The 18,095-nt window shown below is 41.0% G+C and overlaps 1 protein-coding gene across 1 annotated transcript in view; it reads right to left on the bottom strand.

Annotated features, from left to right (window-relative positions):
- LOC106800543 (uncharacterized) overlaps window positions 1-18,095 on the bottom strand; it is a 138,792-nt gene that overhangs the window by 74,073 nt on the left and 46,624 nt on the right. Inside the window, 7 exon segments of the mRNA XM_087443743.1 lie at window positions 2,670-2,807; window positions 3,537-3,630; window positions 5,753-5,908; window positions 8,145-8,347; window positions 11,861-12,089; window positions 15,002-15,123; window positions 15,872-16,072. Coding sequence (XP_087299869.1) covers window positions 2,670-2,807; window positions 3,537-3,630; window positions 5,753-5,908; window positions 8,145-8,347; window positions 11,861-12,089; window positions 15,002-15,123; window positions 15,872-16,072 — 1,143 coding nt within the window.

Below are 18,095 nucleotides of genomic sequence, written 5' to 3'. Positions count from 1 at the left end.
ATGTCCTCAACCTGGTAAAAGGCTTCTATGAAAAACCAATAGTTAACATCATACTTAATGGTGAAAGATTGAATGCTTTCCTCCTAAGATCAGGAATAAGACAATAATGTCTATTTCTATTTCTATTCAATCTTGTATTAGAGGGTCTAGCTAAAGCAATTAGGCAAGAAAAAGAAATAAAAGGCATCCAGATTTAAAAGGAAAAAGTAAAATTATCTCTTATTTGCAGATGACATGATCTTGTATATATACAAAAATTCTAAGGAATACATACACATACGCACAGGTAACTATTAGAACTAATAAACAAATTTAGTAAGGTTGCAAGATACAAGATCAATATACAAAAGTCAATTGTATATCTATACACTAGTAACGAACACTCCAAAAATGAAATTTAGAAAGCAGTTCCATTTACAATAATATCAAAAAGAATAAAATACTTTTTGGAATTAATTTAACAAAAGAAGTGCAGGACTTGTACACTGAAAACTACAAAATACTGCTGAAAGAAATTAAATAAGACCTAAATAAATGGAAAGACATCCCATGTTCATGGATCAGAATACTTAATATTGTTAAGATGGCAATAGTACCCACACTGATCTACAGATTCAATGAAATCCCTGTCAAAATCCCTACTGGCTTTTTGTTATTATTATTTTTGGGGGGGGGGGCAGGAATTGACAAGCTGATTCTAACATTCATACAAAAATGTAAGGGACCCAAGGAGCTAAAGCAGTCTTGAAAAGGAACAAAGCTGGAGGACACATACTTCTTAATCTCAAAATTTACTACAACTCTATAGTAATCAAAACACATTGACACTGGCATAAAAATAGACATACAGATCAATGGAATAGAATTGAGAGTCCAGAAATATACTCTTATATTTACAGTCAATTGATTTTTGACAAGGATGCCAAATCAGGACAATTCAATGGGGGAAAGATGAGTCTTTTCAATAAATTGTGCTGCAACAACTGGATAACCATACACAAAAGAATGAAGTGGGACCCTTACCTCATACTACATACAAAAATTAACCAAAAATGGACCATCAATATAAATGTAAGAGCTAAAACTGCAAGATTCTTAGAAGAAAACATAGGAGTAAATCTTCATGACTTTGTTAGGCAATGGTTTCTTAAATATTACACCAAAAGAACAAGTGACAAAAGAAAGAACAGGTAAATTGGACTCATCAAAATGAAAAACTTCTGTTTCAAAGGACACTATCAAGCAAGTTTCTCAGAATGGGAGGAAATATTTGCATATCATATGCTTGATGAGGACTTGTATTTACAATATATAAAGAACTCTTACAACTCAATAATAAAAAGACAAAAAATCCAAGGGCAAAGGATTTGAATAGACATTTCTCTAATGAAGACATACAAATGGCCAATAAGCACATGAAAAGATACTCAACATCATTAGTAATTAGAGAAATACAAGTCAAAACTGCAGTGAGATACAATTTTATCCACAGTAGGATGGCTAAAATAAAAAAGAGAGACAATAAGAAGTGTTGGCAAAAATGTAGAGAAATTGGAACCTTCATACATTACTAGTGAGACTGTAAAATGGTGCAGCCACTTTGCAAAGCAGTTTGGCAGTTCCTCAAAATGTGAAACATAAAGTTACCATATAACCTAGCAATTCCATTCCTAGGTATATACCTAAGAATCAAAACATACGTCCTTAAAAAAACCTGTACATGAATGTTCATAGCAGCATTATTCATAATAGCCGAAAAATAAAAACAACCCAATGTCTGTCAACTGATGAATATATAAACAAAATATTGTATATCCATGTAATGAAATGTTATTCATCAGTAAAAAGGAATGAAGTACCAATACATGCTACAACATGGATGAAACTTGAAAACAGCATGTAAGTGAAAAAATCCAGACATGAATGGCCATGTGTTGTATAATTCCATTTATATGAAATGTCCAGAATAGGCAAATCTATAGAGACAGAAAGTAGATTACTGGCTGCTAGGGACTGAGGGAAGGAGGGATGGGAAGTGACTGCTAATAGGTACAGGATTTCTGTGGAGAGTGAGGAAAATGTTCTGGAATTAGATAGTGTTATGGTTGCATGATCTTGTGAATTATACCTTTAAAGGGGTGAATTTTATGTTATGTGAATTCTATCACAACAACAACCAAAAAAATCCAGGAAAAAAGAGTATATATCGTGTTTTACTTTTGTGGGGGAAAAAAGGGACAAATATATCTGCTTACTTTTGCAAAAAGAAATACAGGAAGGATAAAATGGAAAACAAGGGAATCATTTATCTACAAAAGGTAGAGATGGAGGAACAGGATATTTTCTGCTGGATGATTCTAGCTAGTCAACATTATAGAGTAAAAATTATTAGCAAATCACTGAAAATTAAGGATTTGGTCATGTGTTGATTCACATTAAGAAAAAAGGATGGAGGGAGGGAAAGAGGAAAGGAAAAAGATAGCAAAGAAGGAAGAAAAGGGAGAAAGAGAAGGAAGGAAAAGGGGGGATGGGAGGAAGGAAAGGAAGAGGGGGGTGGCTGCATGGGCCAGGGAGGGAGGGAAGAAGGGAAGGAAGAGGAGGACTGATGGCCTGCCATCAGCTGGCAGTAGTGGCAGCATGCCTCAGGCTTCTCTGTCTTACAGGCTGACCTTGACATCAGCAGGACAGCCCCCTCGGGGAGTGTGATAGAAGGATGCCTGCTGGACAGCCACCATCAAAGCATTTTTCTGAGCAGCTTGGCATGCAAGGGTCACTTGCATATTTTCCACTCCTGAATGGAACAAGAGCTAAAGGAAAGAAATGTGAAAGGTATTAGGAATTTCTCTCATAAGGACAGAGGTGAAGTTGAGGGTTGAGATTATCACTTATTCAACATGTCAATACATGGATTGAACAGTAGGATATGCTGAGATCTTTGCTCCTCAGCCACAGCCTGAATCCGGTCCCTCTCTAAGCAGCATTTCATCCCAGGAAGGCAGCCTCCAGGCTGGATTGGCTCTGCAGTCGGACCCCATCAGTTTTTCCCAATGGTCAGAAAAGGATGAGTGGGCTCTGAAGAACTAGCAAACATGTGCTCAGTGGCAGGCTCTTGTAAAACTGTCAAGATTAGATTAATGTTTAAAAAATACACACAACTACAAACCTGCACATATATACATAGAAGCAAAGAAAATCCACTTGAGTGACAGGAAAAAATAGCACCAGGTTTAAAAAGATCAGGTAAAAGCTCCAGTGACAAGTGTATATTTTAAAAGCTCGATACAAAGATGGTTCACTACATGTGCTCGTTAACATCTAACAGAGGTTATTTCGAGGGGTGTTGCAGTCTGGTTCAAACCAGGCCAGTGTGCACAGCAAATAAGGCCAGGCTCTCGTCATTATTTACTAAGTTGGAAGCTTTTCTTATATATGGGAGCCAAACTTACACAAATTAAACATCAGGATTTTTAAAGGGATATATGAGCAAATTGCTTAATTTTACCTTAGTTTCTTTTTTAAAAAATAAAGCAATTTACCTTAAGGACGGCTTCCTTTGTATAAAAACTAAATTTGCCAACTTGGTTATCATCCACTTCAGAGATGGCTAAGCCAAGAGCAGTAGGTGAATATCTGCAAGAACAAACATGAAGTTGTTTTGACGTGCCCTGCCAGTGGTCAAGAGATGTCCCGTTTGATGGGACAGGACGGCATGTGATCAGCTCTGGGACATCAGTAGTAATAGCAACAACAGATTTTACACAAGACTTGCTATTTCCACCCAAAGACTGAAGGGCTCCAGGGTCTTTTCAGTCCTTACTGGACTTTCCTTGCAGTTTGGTTGTGGCGACCATCTACCCCAGAGTATTGGCAATTATTTTCCCTTGATCATCATTCCACTGCTTTCTCCTGTTTTTCCTCTTACCTTCTTGATCCTACCTGCTCAGGCCCCTCCCTGACTCGGACCCCTTTGTCCGCTCCCTAAAAGTTGTCCGGTTCTTGCTCTCTCCCATGGCCCCAACAATCATCTAAATGATCTTTGCTGGCACATTTCTGCCTTGGGACATGGTGCTTTGTGCATAGCTCTGAGACTTTGTCAAGCAATTAATATCTTGAATCTTAGTTTCTTCATCTGTAAATGAAGAATGTATCACCTATCTTGGAGGGTTATGGCAAATATTAAGTGGGATATGCATGAATGTCCTTTTAAAAATGGAAGTCACTATGCTCACGTTTAGTATATGTTGTTGTGATAACAGCACTCCAAAGTGGCAACTTTCAGGAATTAACATACATAAAACAAATGCAAACTCAAGACACAATTTCCCCGGATGCATAAACCTTCTCCTGGTAATTCAGGAGGCTCCCCAAGATCTTATAGGATCTCTGGGTCATCATTGGGGACCAATCACCACTTGACCAGACTGCAAGGCATTCAGGCAGTTGATGCTGACTTGCTGATTCCCACTGAATGAAAATATGCCCTTTTTTCACAGCAGCATAAATTACCAGCTCTGGTGGCGGACCTTCAAAGAGCCAGAGAATAGCTTGGCTCCAGGTTGGAGACCTAGCCCCGCCTGATGCCCAATCACACTTCCTGCCTCCAGTTATCAATAAATTCTCTTTTTCGTTTAGGCGGTGTGACAGGATAGAACAGGCGAGATTTTGCCTCCAGGGACATTTGGTGATGAGTAGAGACATTTTTGATTGTCACAAATAGGGGAAGGGATACTACTGGCATCTGGTAGGTAGAGGTCAGGGATGCTGCTAAACAACCTCTGATGCACAGGCCAGCTCCCTCCAAGAAAGAGTTATCCAGTCACAGATTTCAACAGTGCCGAGGTTGGGAAATTCTGGGATACTGCTTTCTACCATCCTAACCCCCTTCATTCTAGCCCATGCTCTCTCCTTTAGCATATTAACACATCAAATTCACATTTTGAGCAGAGAGCCACATTAGCAAAACAAAGCTGACTTTTCCTCCTTGTGGTCATCTTTGCTTTGGTGGGTCTGGTACCAGGAATCTCTGGGGACAGAGCTAGGACCCTCAGGGGAAGGGCAGACTAGCAGAGAAGGAAAGAAGAAGGAAGCAGAAGGCACACATCAAAGCCTGACTGTGTGGGGGGAGAAGATTCCTTTCCCCAACTGAGTAGATTCATGATCTGGTACTAGCAAGAGTGTTTTCTTTCAGGCAATGGGCTAAATCTACGGGGCACAGAAAAGAGGTCTCACTGGTTTGATTCAGTTTCTACTACTGGCAACAAAGGAGCCTGGCTGAGATCTTGTCATCCATGATAGATTTGTACATTGTGTTAGAGTTTCAAGGAAACAGCTGCTCAAAAGACTTGACTAACTTTTTCCTGGTCCCAGGGAAAGTGAGAGAAGGGACCTGGACTTCTGATCTGTGGTTCTTGCCACATCAGACCAATCCTCACATCCTTTCTACCCTGAAGCAACCTGGTCAACCCGGCAGCTGCTGAGCCTGTGATTCTGTCTCATTTGAGCTGTCTGATCTGATTCTTCCATTTCTCAGTTACTTGGCGTTTTTTAATCCAATTATCCCCCTGGATTGAGATCTTATTTTTTTCCCCTCTTATCAAAAAGGAAAGGAAGAAAAAGAAAAAAGTTGGCATCATGGCAGATAAAACATAAGGGAGTAAATTTAGAAATCTAATTGCATTTCCATGTTCAGTGGTGATAGAAATTATTTTTCTACAGTTACATTTATTTTTACTTTGACCCTCTCAAGGCTCACCTGTCAACACGGTCACTGTCCTCCAGCAGAGAGGTTATAAAGACAGGGGGTGGATGGTCCACCTTGTCCTTGTGTGATGCAAATTCAAAGTGAACAGGCCTCAGATACAAATGGAACTCTTCAAAACCCATCTCACATGCCAATTCCTTATAAAGACTAAAAGGGGAAAAAAAGAGCCAAGAACATTTCTTATTATTTTTTCCTAAAAGGAAAGTAAGTGGTAAGAAAACTAAAACATCTGAATAAGCACAAAAGCAAAAGTCAACACAAAAGTAAGCCAAATCCATATGAAGTGAATGAGTCACAAAGGTCTTGTGTTTGCCCTATGCTTTGACAGTTAACAACAGTAGTTAAAGTAGGAGGAGATGTGCTTGGGTACTCCCTCAACTCTCATTTCCTGCAAGCTGCCTTCTGTCCTCAGATCCCTCATGAGATCACCAATATTACCCTCAATATAAGGTTCACCATCTTCTCTCAAAGCTCTTCATGGCTGGCCTCCATTCCCTCTTTGAGGAACATCTTTGTTCTCCTGGCTCCAGGATCTCCATGCTCTTGTTTCAAGACCACTCTCTCTGTCTTTATTGGTTTCTCCTCCTCTTTATTTTCAAATCCTGGTGTTTCCTGGGGTTCCAAACCTGGTCCTCTTCTCATCTTCTCCATCTCCTCCTTAGAAAGTCCATCATCCAACTCTGACCATCACCCCCTTGTGTAAGAACCTGTGACCCCATCTCTGTCTTGCTTCAACTCTGAGCTCCACTCGCACATTTCCGTGGTTTGCAGTGAGGCTCTATTCAGCTCCGGCATTTCAGCCTTATGTGTCTAGAATGCCTTCTCCTCTTTTCTTACTCCCATTCTAACACATTTCTCCATCTTGAGAAGTTGGTTAAGGCTGAGTTCAAATGGCACCTATATTAGTTTGCTAGGCTGCTGTAACAAAGTACCACAAGTGGATGGCTTGAACAAAGAAATTTGTCTCACAGTGTTGGCAGAGTTGGTTCCTTCTGAGGTCTTTGAGGGAAGGATGTGTTCCAGACCTATCTCCTTGGCTTAGATGGCTATCTTCTCCTTGTGTACACATCACATCACACAGAGGTGTGTGTCTGTCCAAATTTCCTCTTCTTATAAGGACACCAGTCATACTGGATTAGGGCCCACCCTAATAACTTCATATTAACTTGATAACCTCTGTAAAGGTTATCTCTGTAAAGACCCTATCTCTAAACAAGGTCACATTCTGAGGTACTGGGGGTTAGAAATTGAATGTATGAATTTGGGGGGGAGACAAATCATCCCATAACAGCGCCTCTTCTATGAAGCTTTCCCTGATTCACTTAGAAAGAATGAAATATTCCATTTTCTGTGCTCTCATAGTATTTTGTTCAAATAACTAAAATATCATATTAAACTATGTTGGGGTAACTTTTACACTGTGAACTCCCTGAGAGAAAGGATCAGAAATAATGGGGAAGTAGTATCAGAGAGGTTAATAATATTTTGGCTCATAGTTTGAATTCTATTTCTACTACTTTCTAGTTATGTGATCTTAGGCAAATTACTTAACATTTCTGAGCCACTAGTTCCTCACTGGTAAAATGTTTATAAGCTACCTCATAAGGATATTCTGAGGATTAAATAAACTAATACACATAAAGTCCCCAGTACAAACCCAGGCCACAGCAGGCCCTTGATAATGGTTGATGGTGGATTCTTTGTGACCATAGGGCCTCTCATGGGGAACAGAACACCAACAGCACTCATACATGTTTGCAACAAACTCTCTAGTTCCATATTTTTCCTGCTTATGGAACATGTCCACTTGGGTGTCTTACCATCATCTTACACTCATACCTAAACCTAACTCATTAATCTCTGTCTTTCCCGCTACCTGCTGCACCTTCCACACCTCTGTCAGACCTGGATGCTGTCACGTACTCATCCCTCTCCTTTCTCTGGGTCCTCTGCTGCTTCTTCTCTGCTATTCACTTCATTATAGTCGAGAGCAAATCCAATCAATATTCACTGAGTGGCTGGTGCAGGTCAGGCCTCATACCAGGTGATGGGACGTCATGGAAAACAATGTAGACAGGGCTTTTGCAGTCAGGGAGCTTACACTAGCAGGAAATCGATAAGCCAATATTAAGCATCGAATTAAAAGGCAGTGTGGTGAATGGAGCGGAAGCCCGGGTGGTAAGGGCACGACCTAGCCTAGCTGAGCGGTCAGAGAGGCATGTGGGGAGGCCAGGGTGAGAGAAGAGCCAGGGAGAGATGCCATCATTTTAGCCATTTAGAAAGCTCACGCTGGCTGCTCTGGAGGCACAGAGGGGCAAGGCTTGTAGGTAGGGAAACTCACGGTCTGTTATTCCCCATCTGGATCCTCAGGCCCCCTACTGACCAAGCTAAGTGTACACTCTCCAGACTCATTTGTATCAGCCGGTGGCGGAGGGTCAAGAGTTCCAGAAGTTTGGAAAACGTTTCCAGGAGCAGCCCATGAGAATCCTGGCCTTGCTTATGTCCTTCGTCCACTGCAGACCTGAGTGCAAGCAGGCCTGTCTGCCCCACGAGAAAGGGATCTCCCATCACTTTAGCTGAAAACAGCTGGAAGGAAACAAAGTACTTTTTAAAGTATGAAAAAATAAATTGCATATATTATGAAAAATCCTATCAGTGGCACAGACTCTGGATCCAGATTTCCTGGGCTCAAGTCCTAGCTCTGCCACTGAGAAGCTGTGAGATTTGGGGCAATTTACTCAATTTCGCTGTCTCTCAGTTTCCTCATTTGCTAAGGGGGGATAAGGATAATAACAGTAGCTAATAGGAACTAATAGATAATAACTACCTAATAGGGTTGTTAAGACGGTTAAGTGAGCTAATGTATGCAAAAGTCCCTGGTACACAATATTTGCTGTTACCATTATTATAAATCTTTTAAACCAGAATAAAGAAGAGAAATAAAGATGACCTAAATAGAAACAGAATTCCTTGATATTTTTCAAGTATTTTAGTGGCCAGTAATAATAATAATTTCTTATAAACCCCTTTAATTGCAGTTTCAAAATTTCAAAGTATTGCCACATATACTAACTTATTTTTATTTTCACAAGATCCCCATGCAGTAGGCATCACAGACACCATCATTTCCCTTTTACCAGTGAGAGCTCTGAAGCAACACTGAAGCTTTCTAAGGGCACACAGCAGGGCCAAGAGTAAACTTAGGCATTCCAATTCCAAGTTCAAGAACTTTACGGTCTATACAAAACTGCCTTTACAGTGGTCCTCCACTCAGCCAGCCCTGGGCAATTTGTGAAGCAAGCACATTCATCTTTAACACCCTCCTCCTCAGTCGGTCCTCTGCTCTGACATCACTGCTACCCTCCAAGATGTCATTCCCAGCAAGGACCCAGTTTGGGGACCCCCTAATCTGCCTTTCCTGGTTTGGCTCCGCAAGGGTGCACAAGCTCCCTTATCTAGCCACTTGTCTACCAAAGGCCTTGTCTGCTCAACGATGCAATTTCTAGACTCTTGAAGTCTTCCTAAGTGATAAAGAGATTTATTTATTTATTTATTTATTTGTGAGGAAGATCAGCCCTGAGCTAACATCCATGCTAATCTTCCTGTTTTTGCTGAGGAAGACCGGCTCTGAGCTAACATCTATTGCCAATCCTCCTCCTCTTTTTTTTTTTCCCCCAAAGCCCCAGTAGATGGTTGTATGTCATAGCTGCACATCCTTCTAGTTGCTGTATGTGGGAAGCGGCCTCAGCATGGCCGGACAAGCGGTGTGTCGGTGAGCGCCCAGGATCCGAAACCGGGCCGCCAGTAGCGGAGCGCGTGCACTTAACCGCTAAGCCACGGGGCCAGCCCCTAAAGAGATTTATTAAACTAACTCCTGCATGTCTTCTGAGGGCAATATCTGTCCCATCTTTTGGCCTAATACGAAAGATTAATCTGAATATTTATCATTTTTAGGTCCAAATTTGAACACATTTCAAAAATAATAATTAAAACTGTGTGGCATCAATGGGAGACGACAGGTATCTCTCAGATATTCACTATGATTTAAAAGAGAATTTAAAATACATTAAAAAAATCTAGTACTATAATACAATGTGGAAAGAATCCTCAATAAATGGTAGTGGGATACATGGCTGGTAATTTGGGGAAAAATTCTATTTTGAGCCATACCTCACACCACACACATACACACACACACACACACTCACACACACATACTCTCCAGGGGGAATACTAAAGGAGTTAAATATTTCTTAAACAAAATCAAAACCTTAAAAAATTAGAATCAAATAAGACAAATATGAAACATCTGGAGGAAGATTTGCTTTCTGGATTTCGGAGGATAGAAGAAATCACGAAAGAAAAGATCAACAGACTTTACCATATGAAAATAAGAAGTTTCTGTTCAAAAAATAAAAAGACAAATTGGAAACATTTGCAGAAAATATGATGGACAAAAGGGTTAAGGTTTTATTTAAGAAGAGTTCATGTAAGTGGATAGGAATGACATTAGGATTCCAAGAGATAAACAAAGAGAAAGAACAGAAAATCCACCAAAAATACAGCTAGTAACAAAACATTTGGAAGAATATTTAATCTCAATAAATAGCAAGGAAAGACAAATTAACAGTATAACGCCACCTTTTATATATATGGATATATATATGTATAATGTAGCACAGACATGAAACACACCTAATACTGTACAGTGTAGCAGAAATGGAACTCTTATACATTCTTAGGGGCATTATAATTTGGCACAACTCTTTTGGAAAGCAATCTGCTAACATGTGTCCAAAGACTTAAATTTTGTTTCAGCAATTTCACTTCCAAGAATCTATCCAATGGAATTGATTCAAAATATGGAAAAATCTGTAAGCAAAGCATAGAAATGTACTTTATAGCATTTTTAATAATAATGAAAAATTGGAAACTACTTGAATGCCCATCAATAGGGAAATGGTTAGATAAAATGAATCATAAGATTCATCACTTAAGGGAATTATGTGGTCATAAAGTTGAGTATAAAGACTAGTTAACAATATGGAAAAATGTATCATATAATGTTAACTGAGAAAAACAGGAGATAGTGATCAAAGCATATGATTATAACTATGTAAAACATGCATATGTAGAATACTTGAAGTCAGAAAAACAATGATTACAAAACGCATTTGAGTGGTCATATTTAGGGCAATTTTTTTCCTTCCTCTTTTGCTAAAATTATGTGTAATTTTACATTATTTTGATCAATTTAAAATTTTAGTTTGGGCAGGAGGGGCTAGGAGACTGAGGCAGACCCGTGGAACAGATATCTTTGGCAGCCGGGGCCCTTGAAAGTTTCTCCCTCATAGACCAAGTACCCACACAGAGTAAGGTCAAATTGGAAATCCAGGCCCGCCTGTCACAGCCTTAACAGACAAAGCAAAGGATTCAAATCCACCTACAAACACCACATAAATCATCACGCCACAGTTTGAACCATAGAGCATTAGAGCTTGAAGGGGCTTTAGAGATCATTGAGCTCACATCCACCCACCTCCCCCCAGATACATGAACATAATGTTACAAAATAGGAAAGTGAGGCTCAGAGAGGCTAAGAGACTTGCTTAGAGTCATACAGCAAGTTAATGGCAAGGCTGAACTTCAGTCCAGGTCCCTGACTCCTCACTCAGTGCTCTCTTTCCTCTACCAGATCTCGGCTCAGGACAAAATAAGTACATTTTAGGAAGTCTTGCTGGAAAGGAAATATATAATTTTTAATTAAAAATTACATTTTAGGAAGTCTTGGTAGAAAGAAAATATATAATTTTTAATTAAAAATTATGTTGTTAAAATGTAAGTAAATCAGAAAACATTTTCCACATTCCTATGTACAACTCTCTTTTCATTTTAATTGTAGCAGCATCCTGTTAAACTAGAAACTAACCAAAAATGAAAAAAAAAATCACATAAAAATGTTAGGGGCCCGTGACTATGATCTGTCTCTGGCCAAATAGTGGGGAATAGAGCCAAACAGAAAAGCAAAGCTAAGTAGTAACATCTGGGAGGAAACATTCTCTTTGCCGAGGACCCACCTACCCCCATCAGAGAACCTACATCTTTCTGGAGCTGTGCGCTGAACCAGGACTCCGGCTTGGCGGGGGTGAGCCACACATCCAGGGCCAGCCGCAGCACACGTCTCTCCACCAAGGCGAGGCCACTGGCCGTGGTGGGCCTGCAGGTGTGGTGGGCCTCCTGGAGGAGATGCTCAAGGGCTCTGGGGATGAGTGAAGCCAGGCCCAGGGAAGGGTGGAACTCCAGCAGATAAATGTTTTTCAGAGCTGGGCTTAAAGAAGAGGAAGAATTAATGACAGTTTACACAATGAAGAACTTAGTCTGTATCCAAAGATATTTGAATTTTATATTTTTAAAGACCAATAAAACAGCTCCTACAATCCAGGACACTATAAAAAACTGGGAGTTCCAAGGGACCTCAGAGGCCGTTCAGGGAACCCACTGGATTATACAACACGTTCTTTGCTTTAATGTGAACTCTTTTAAAACTGGAGGACACAGGAATATATTCTAAAAGCCCAATAAGAAGAGAATTCTTAAATTGTATATGGCAAGACTGTCAATATGGCAATAATCAATATACAGTCAAATATTTGAAAACAAAATAAAGTGACTAAATATTAAAAAAATAATTTCCATGGTTAGTTTCACCTGAGTCTTTATTCTTTTTGTTTTTTTCCAAAACATAATGGACAAAGACAATTTTTAAATTCTGTACACAACTTCTGGAATCATTTATGTTGTAGTTTATAAATAGATGAAGCCAGAAATGATAAAATGCTTGTCTGTGGGTTATTCCTTCGGAAATAAAGGATACAGCACAAGGGCCTTTTAATACTTACATAGAACTAAAAAACATAAATACTTCTTAAATCTACACAAATGGAATTCTTCTTAGTCCTGGATCTTAAAAAATACAACCCTAAGTCTGGAAAGGAACTTTATCAAGCGAATAACATTTGCTTTTGAGACTATTCTGACAGGTCTTAGTATCCATATAGCCCTAGCATGTTCCACCAGAAACCATTTCCTGAACAGTAGATTCTTGCCATAGCAAGCTGCACACACATAGCTGGTGTCTCGAGCTTATTACAGTGAAGAAGTCAGCCCTGAGAAAGGTCTGTAGGAAAGGTCCAGACTTGTGCTTGGAACTCCCAGGGTTCTTTCTCAAGAGACGAGGTTAGAATCTCAGCTATGAAATCCATGGCACCCAGCTGGTCCCCAGGATGATACTATAGCCCACTGTGGCAAATTCCTACTGAAAGTGTGCCTGTGCTGCTGGACTCTACCCTTCACAGGAGCATAGGGCCATGCCTCTGTTGGTCATATCTGTGTCCCCCGCTCCCCAGTGTACTATGTACACTGCCTGGTACATGTAGGAGCTCAAAAAATATGTGTCGGGTATTGAAAGAAGTTGGACAATTTTTCCACCCATTTGGAGCCAATAGAGCGATTGTGATCCTGGGCCATACAGACCAGCCTAGGGCTTGTCACCCACTTCTTGGTTCCCTCTCTACCCTCTAAGGCTGGAAGGGAATGGGGGAATTGGACTACATGTCAACGGGGTGACCTAAAGTATGTTGTTTCTCTGAGTGATCTCAGGAAATTTAATCTGCTCCTTAAAGGGGTGGGGTCACAAGATGAGTCTGCAGAAACCTTTTTGGTAACACTTGCTACAATAAAGAAATTCCTTTTTGAGAAACGTTTAAGCACATCTAAGTTTCATATATGTTGTTGGCACCTCTGATTAAATCGTCTGACAGCATTTCAAGAGCAACTGCTTTTTCTTAGGACCTAGCAAGGGAGTGAAGATTTTCCACTCAGTGGCATAAGATTCAATTCTAGCCTCTTCTTTTTTTTTTTTTTTAATTATTTTATTGAGGTCATATTGGTTTAATTGTGTAATTTCAGGTGCATATTATTATATATCAGTTTCTGTATAGACTGCATCTTGCTCACCCCCAATAGTCTAGTTTTTACCCATCACCATACACATGTGCCCCTTTACCCCTTTTGCCCTCCCCTCCACCCCCTTCCCCTTTGGTAACCACTAGTCTGTTCTCCTTATCCATGTGTTTGTTTATCTTCCACATATGAGTGAAATCATACGGTGTTTGCTTTCTCTGTCTGGCTTATTTCACTTAACATAATACCCTCAAGGTCCGTTCATGTTGTTGCAAATGGGATGATTTTGTCTTTCTTTATGGCTGAGTAGTATTCCGTTGTATATATACACCACATCTTCTTTATGCATTCATCAGTTGATGGGCACTTGGGTAGTTTCCACTTCTTGGCTATTGTGAATAATGCTGCAATGAACATAGGGGTGCATAAGTCTCTTTATATTGTTGATTTCACATTCTTTGGATAAATACTCAGTAGCGGAATAGCTGGATCATATGGTATTCCTATTTTTAATTTTTTGAGAAATCTCCATACTGTTTTCCACAGTGGCTTCACCAGTTTGCATTCCCATCAGCAGTGAATTAGCGTTCTCTTTTCTCCACATCTCCAACATTTGTTATTTTTTGTCTTGTTAATTATAGCCATTCTGACTGGTGTAAGAGGATATCTCATTGTAGTTTTGATTTGCACTTCCCTAATAATTAGTGATGTTGAATATCTTTTCACATGCCTGTTCGCCATATGTATACCTTCTTTGGAAAAATATCTTTTCATACCCTCTGCCCGTTTTTTGATCAAGTTGTTTTTTTGTTGTTGTGGTTGAGTTGTATGAGTTCTTTATTTACTTTGGAAATTAACCCCTTGTCAGATATATGATTTGCAAATATTTTCTCCCAGTTGGTGGGTTGTCTTTTTGTTTTGTTCATGGTTTCCTTTGCCTTGCAGAAGGTTTTTAGTGTGATGTAGTCCCATTTGTTTATTTTTTCTTTTGTTTCCCTAGCCCGAGTAGACATGGTATTCAAAAAAGACACTCCTAAGACCAATGTCAAAGAGTGTACTGCCTATATTTTCTTCTATAGCCTCCTATTCTTTATTACTTACAAAGCAAACAGATATTGAGTATGGGAGAGAATTCCTTTTCTGTGGCTTTTATATCTACTTCTCTCATCTCCCCAAATACTCGAGAGGTTCTTTGTAGAATAGCATTTAGACTTAACATCATACCTTAACTTATCTAGAAGATTAAATGTAAAATGCCTAAAGACAACACCCACTTACCAGCTATTGTTGATGGAAATAAGTTGTTTGCAAATGATGTTAAGGGGAAGTCCAAATTTATTGCTATCATCTGGAGGGCTTTCTTGCCAGAGCCTCTGGACATACTCCCGCTGACGCTCTATCTAGAAATGTAGCATAAAAGTTAAAATTAGAAAAGTTAAACTTTCCCATGGATGTGAGTTATGAGACTTGGCATGAGAAGAACATCAGCCCTTTGCGTGTCTTCATTATTGGACTAATTTTCACCCAGACCTGGTTTCGAGGATCCACTCACACAGAGACATGCTGTTCTCTCAGTCTGAGCCAAGGGCCAGCCAAGAAGAGCAAAGGCAACCCACTTTGGACAGTCTTAAGAGGCACAAGAAAACTTTTTTCTGTCAAACAATTGACTACAAGGAAAAAATTCTAAGCAGGCTTAAGGTAAGTGTATTGCAACGGTCTTTGTCTCCTGCTTACTTCCTGCCACTAGCTTTTCCCCAGAGGACATACACTGTGATTGTTTCCTTTTGTGTCCTAAAAATAGTCACAACATTAAAAAAAAAAATTAACATAATTTTATACACTAACGTCTTGAAAAGCATATGTGTAGTCCTTCCACTACCAATAAACTCTATGATCTAATGAAAGCAGGTTGTCCATTCTTTGTGGACCGTTAAACGTAATTAGGGTTGGAAACCTCCCTTTAAGACTGTGGTTATGCTTGGAATTCAACACTGCAAATGATCTTACAAATAAACATGCTGTACACGCTGCCCTTGAAAACCTAGATTCTGGACCCACAATGAAAGAAAGGTTCTGCAATTTTCAGTTCTGGCCCATGTTTTCCATCCTCTTCTCACATGTAATATTTTAAAACCCAACTGTACTCACGTGCTGGTTGAGGATGCCCCTCACCAGCTGTGGGTGAAGCCTCAGGCACATGCATTCATCTTGGTAGGCCTTAATGAAGTAAGAGTGGCTGAGATCAAACCTTGGGCACCTGTGCATGATGTCAGTGATCACTTGTGCTAAGGCAAACCTCTCCTCTGGGTCCAGCACATGCTGGTAGGCTTCAAAGTAACTGTCAAGAAGCTGCAAATAAGGTTGATAGTCAGGGAACAGCAGAGGCAGCCCTAGGGCACAGCAAAGAGAGGTGAGGCCCCACCCACTCCGTGTTTTGAAAGCCCCCGGGCATCAGCAGGAGAGAGAGAGCTCTGAACCTCTGGGTACTAGCCTGGTGCAGGCAGCTGCAGCCCCAACACAACTCAGAGCAATTAGTAAAGCCACCGAGTCAGGGAGGGCAAGGAAAGAACCCTCATTTTGCCTCTGTCTCCTCTTCCCCTGCTCTCCACAAATTAAAGCGAGGTTATATAATTAACAACATATGTTTAATAACTATAACCTCCAATGAGACAATGCACTCAATGTCACTTCATTAAATATTTTTTCTCCAACACCTTTCTCCACAGACCCATTCTCCTTCCCCCATTTTACTCCATCACCAAAGGTAGGCACGTGGCCTTCTTCCCTCTTCCACATCTTCAGCCCCATTTCTGACCCCTTCTATTTAATACTTGCCCAAATTTCACCTATATAGAAATGATGTGGGGGGATAGAATGGAAGGCTAAGGGTGCAAGTCCCCCCTAAATACAAAGGCATTTATCCCAGACCAGACTCCACTAGGAAGGGTCTGGTGTCCAGAACTCTCAAAGGTATGGAGAGAGCTGCTTTTCTAGCAGAGTTCACCAGTCTTTTTTTTTTTTTTTGTGAGGAAGATCAGCCCTGAGCCAACATCCATGCCAATCCTCCTCTTCTTGCTGAGGAAGACCGGCCCTGAGCCAACATCCATTGCCAGTCCTCCTCCCTTTCTTCCCCAAAGCCCCAGTAGATAGCTGCACGTCATAGCTGCACACCCCTCCAGTCGCTGCACGCGGGACACGGCCCCAGCACGGCCAACTAGCGGTGCATCGGTGCGCGCCTGGACCCAAACCCGGGCCGCCAGCAGCGGAACGCGTGTACCCAACCGCCAAGCCACGGGGCCGGCCCCCCACAAGTCTTTTCTAAAAACCAAAGAAAGCTTCCAGGCACTAACCATCAAAGGCGTTCCCAGGGTGGGAATTCAGAAAGAGATGCTCTTTATTTTGCTTTTACATTTGTCTGTGAGCTTAAGGAATTTCCGTTCTGTGTGTAAATTTTATTTGTGTGTAATTAGTCAAGGTGTCAATCAGAAAAAGCTCTTCAGAGATCGCGGGGTTGGAATCCCAAACAGGGACCTAAGGGCAAGGTAAGTAAGTAGTTCTGAACAAAGTAATTACTGTTTTAGGGTGGTGTAAAACCTCCATAAGCCTTAGACACCTTACTTTTGGAGACCCTGTCTCACATTATATCAAGTATATTAAAATGTACTTACATCCCAATCAAATTTCTTTTCTGTAAAAATGTTAAATAAGGGGGCCGGCCTGGTGGCGTAGTGGTTAAGTTCCTGTGCTCTGCTTCAGTGGCCCAGGGTTCACAGGTTCGAATCCCCGGCATGGACCTACGCATTGCTCATCAAGCCATGCTGTGGTGGCCAACCCATATACAAAATAGAGGAAGATGGGCACAGATGTTAGCTCAGGGCCGATCTGCCTCACTGTCACTGGTGCCGGTTAGATCAGTGCAGTGGGGTCCCAGGTTCTTGGTCCACAGACATAAAAGAATTTGAGAGTGGACACACAGCAGAAGTTTTAACAGAGGAGGATCTATTAGCAAAGCAAAAGTATGCCCCCCCAAGGGGAGGGGCAAGCAGGCTCGAGGGGAGCTACTGCACCAAAGTTGTGGTGGTCAGTGGCTAAGGAAGTTCGGGTTCCAGGGACAGGTGCGGGTCTTGGAATGTGTGCCAATCGGGGCATTGTCTCCACCCCCACGTCAGGAGGGGGAGTTTTTTTCCTTACATAGGCATCTCCGGAACTGTCATGGCGGTGATCCCCCGCAAGGGGGGTCAAAACTGCAATGCAAATGAGGGTATAATGAGGCTTGGGGCTACTCTTGGTCAGGGTCAGGGGGAGTGCTGCACGTCTGAAGAGCTGCTGCCCTGTAATGAGGATGCTGCACCTGGTGGAGTGACCTTGCTCC

Source organism: Ceratotherium simum, chromosome 19 (genome assembly GCF_057802395.1).
Source record: "Ceratotherium simum simum isolate JZ-2026a chromosome 19, ASM5780239v1, whole genome shotgun sequence".
NCBI lineage: Eukaryota > Metazoa > Chordata > Mammalia > Perissodactyla > Rhinocerotidae > Ceratotherium > Ceratotherium simum.
The sequence above is the reverse complement of the archived record's forward strand: the minus strand, read 5'-3'. Positions and strand labels throughout refer to the sequence as shown.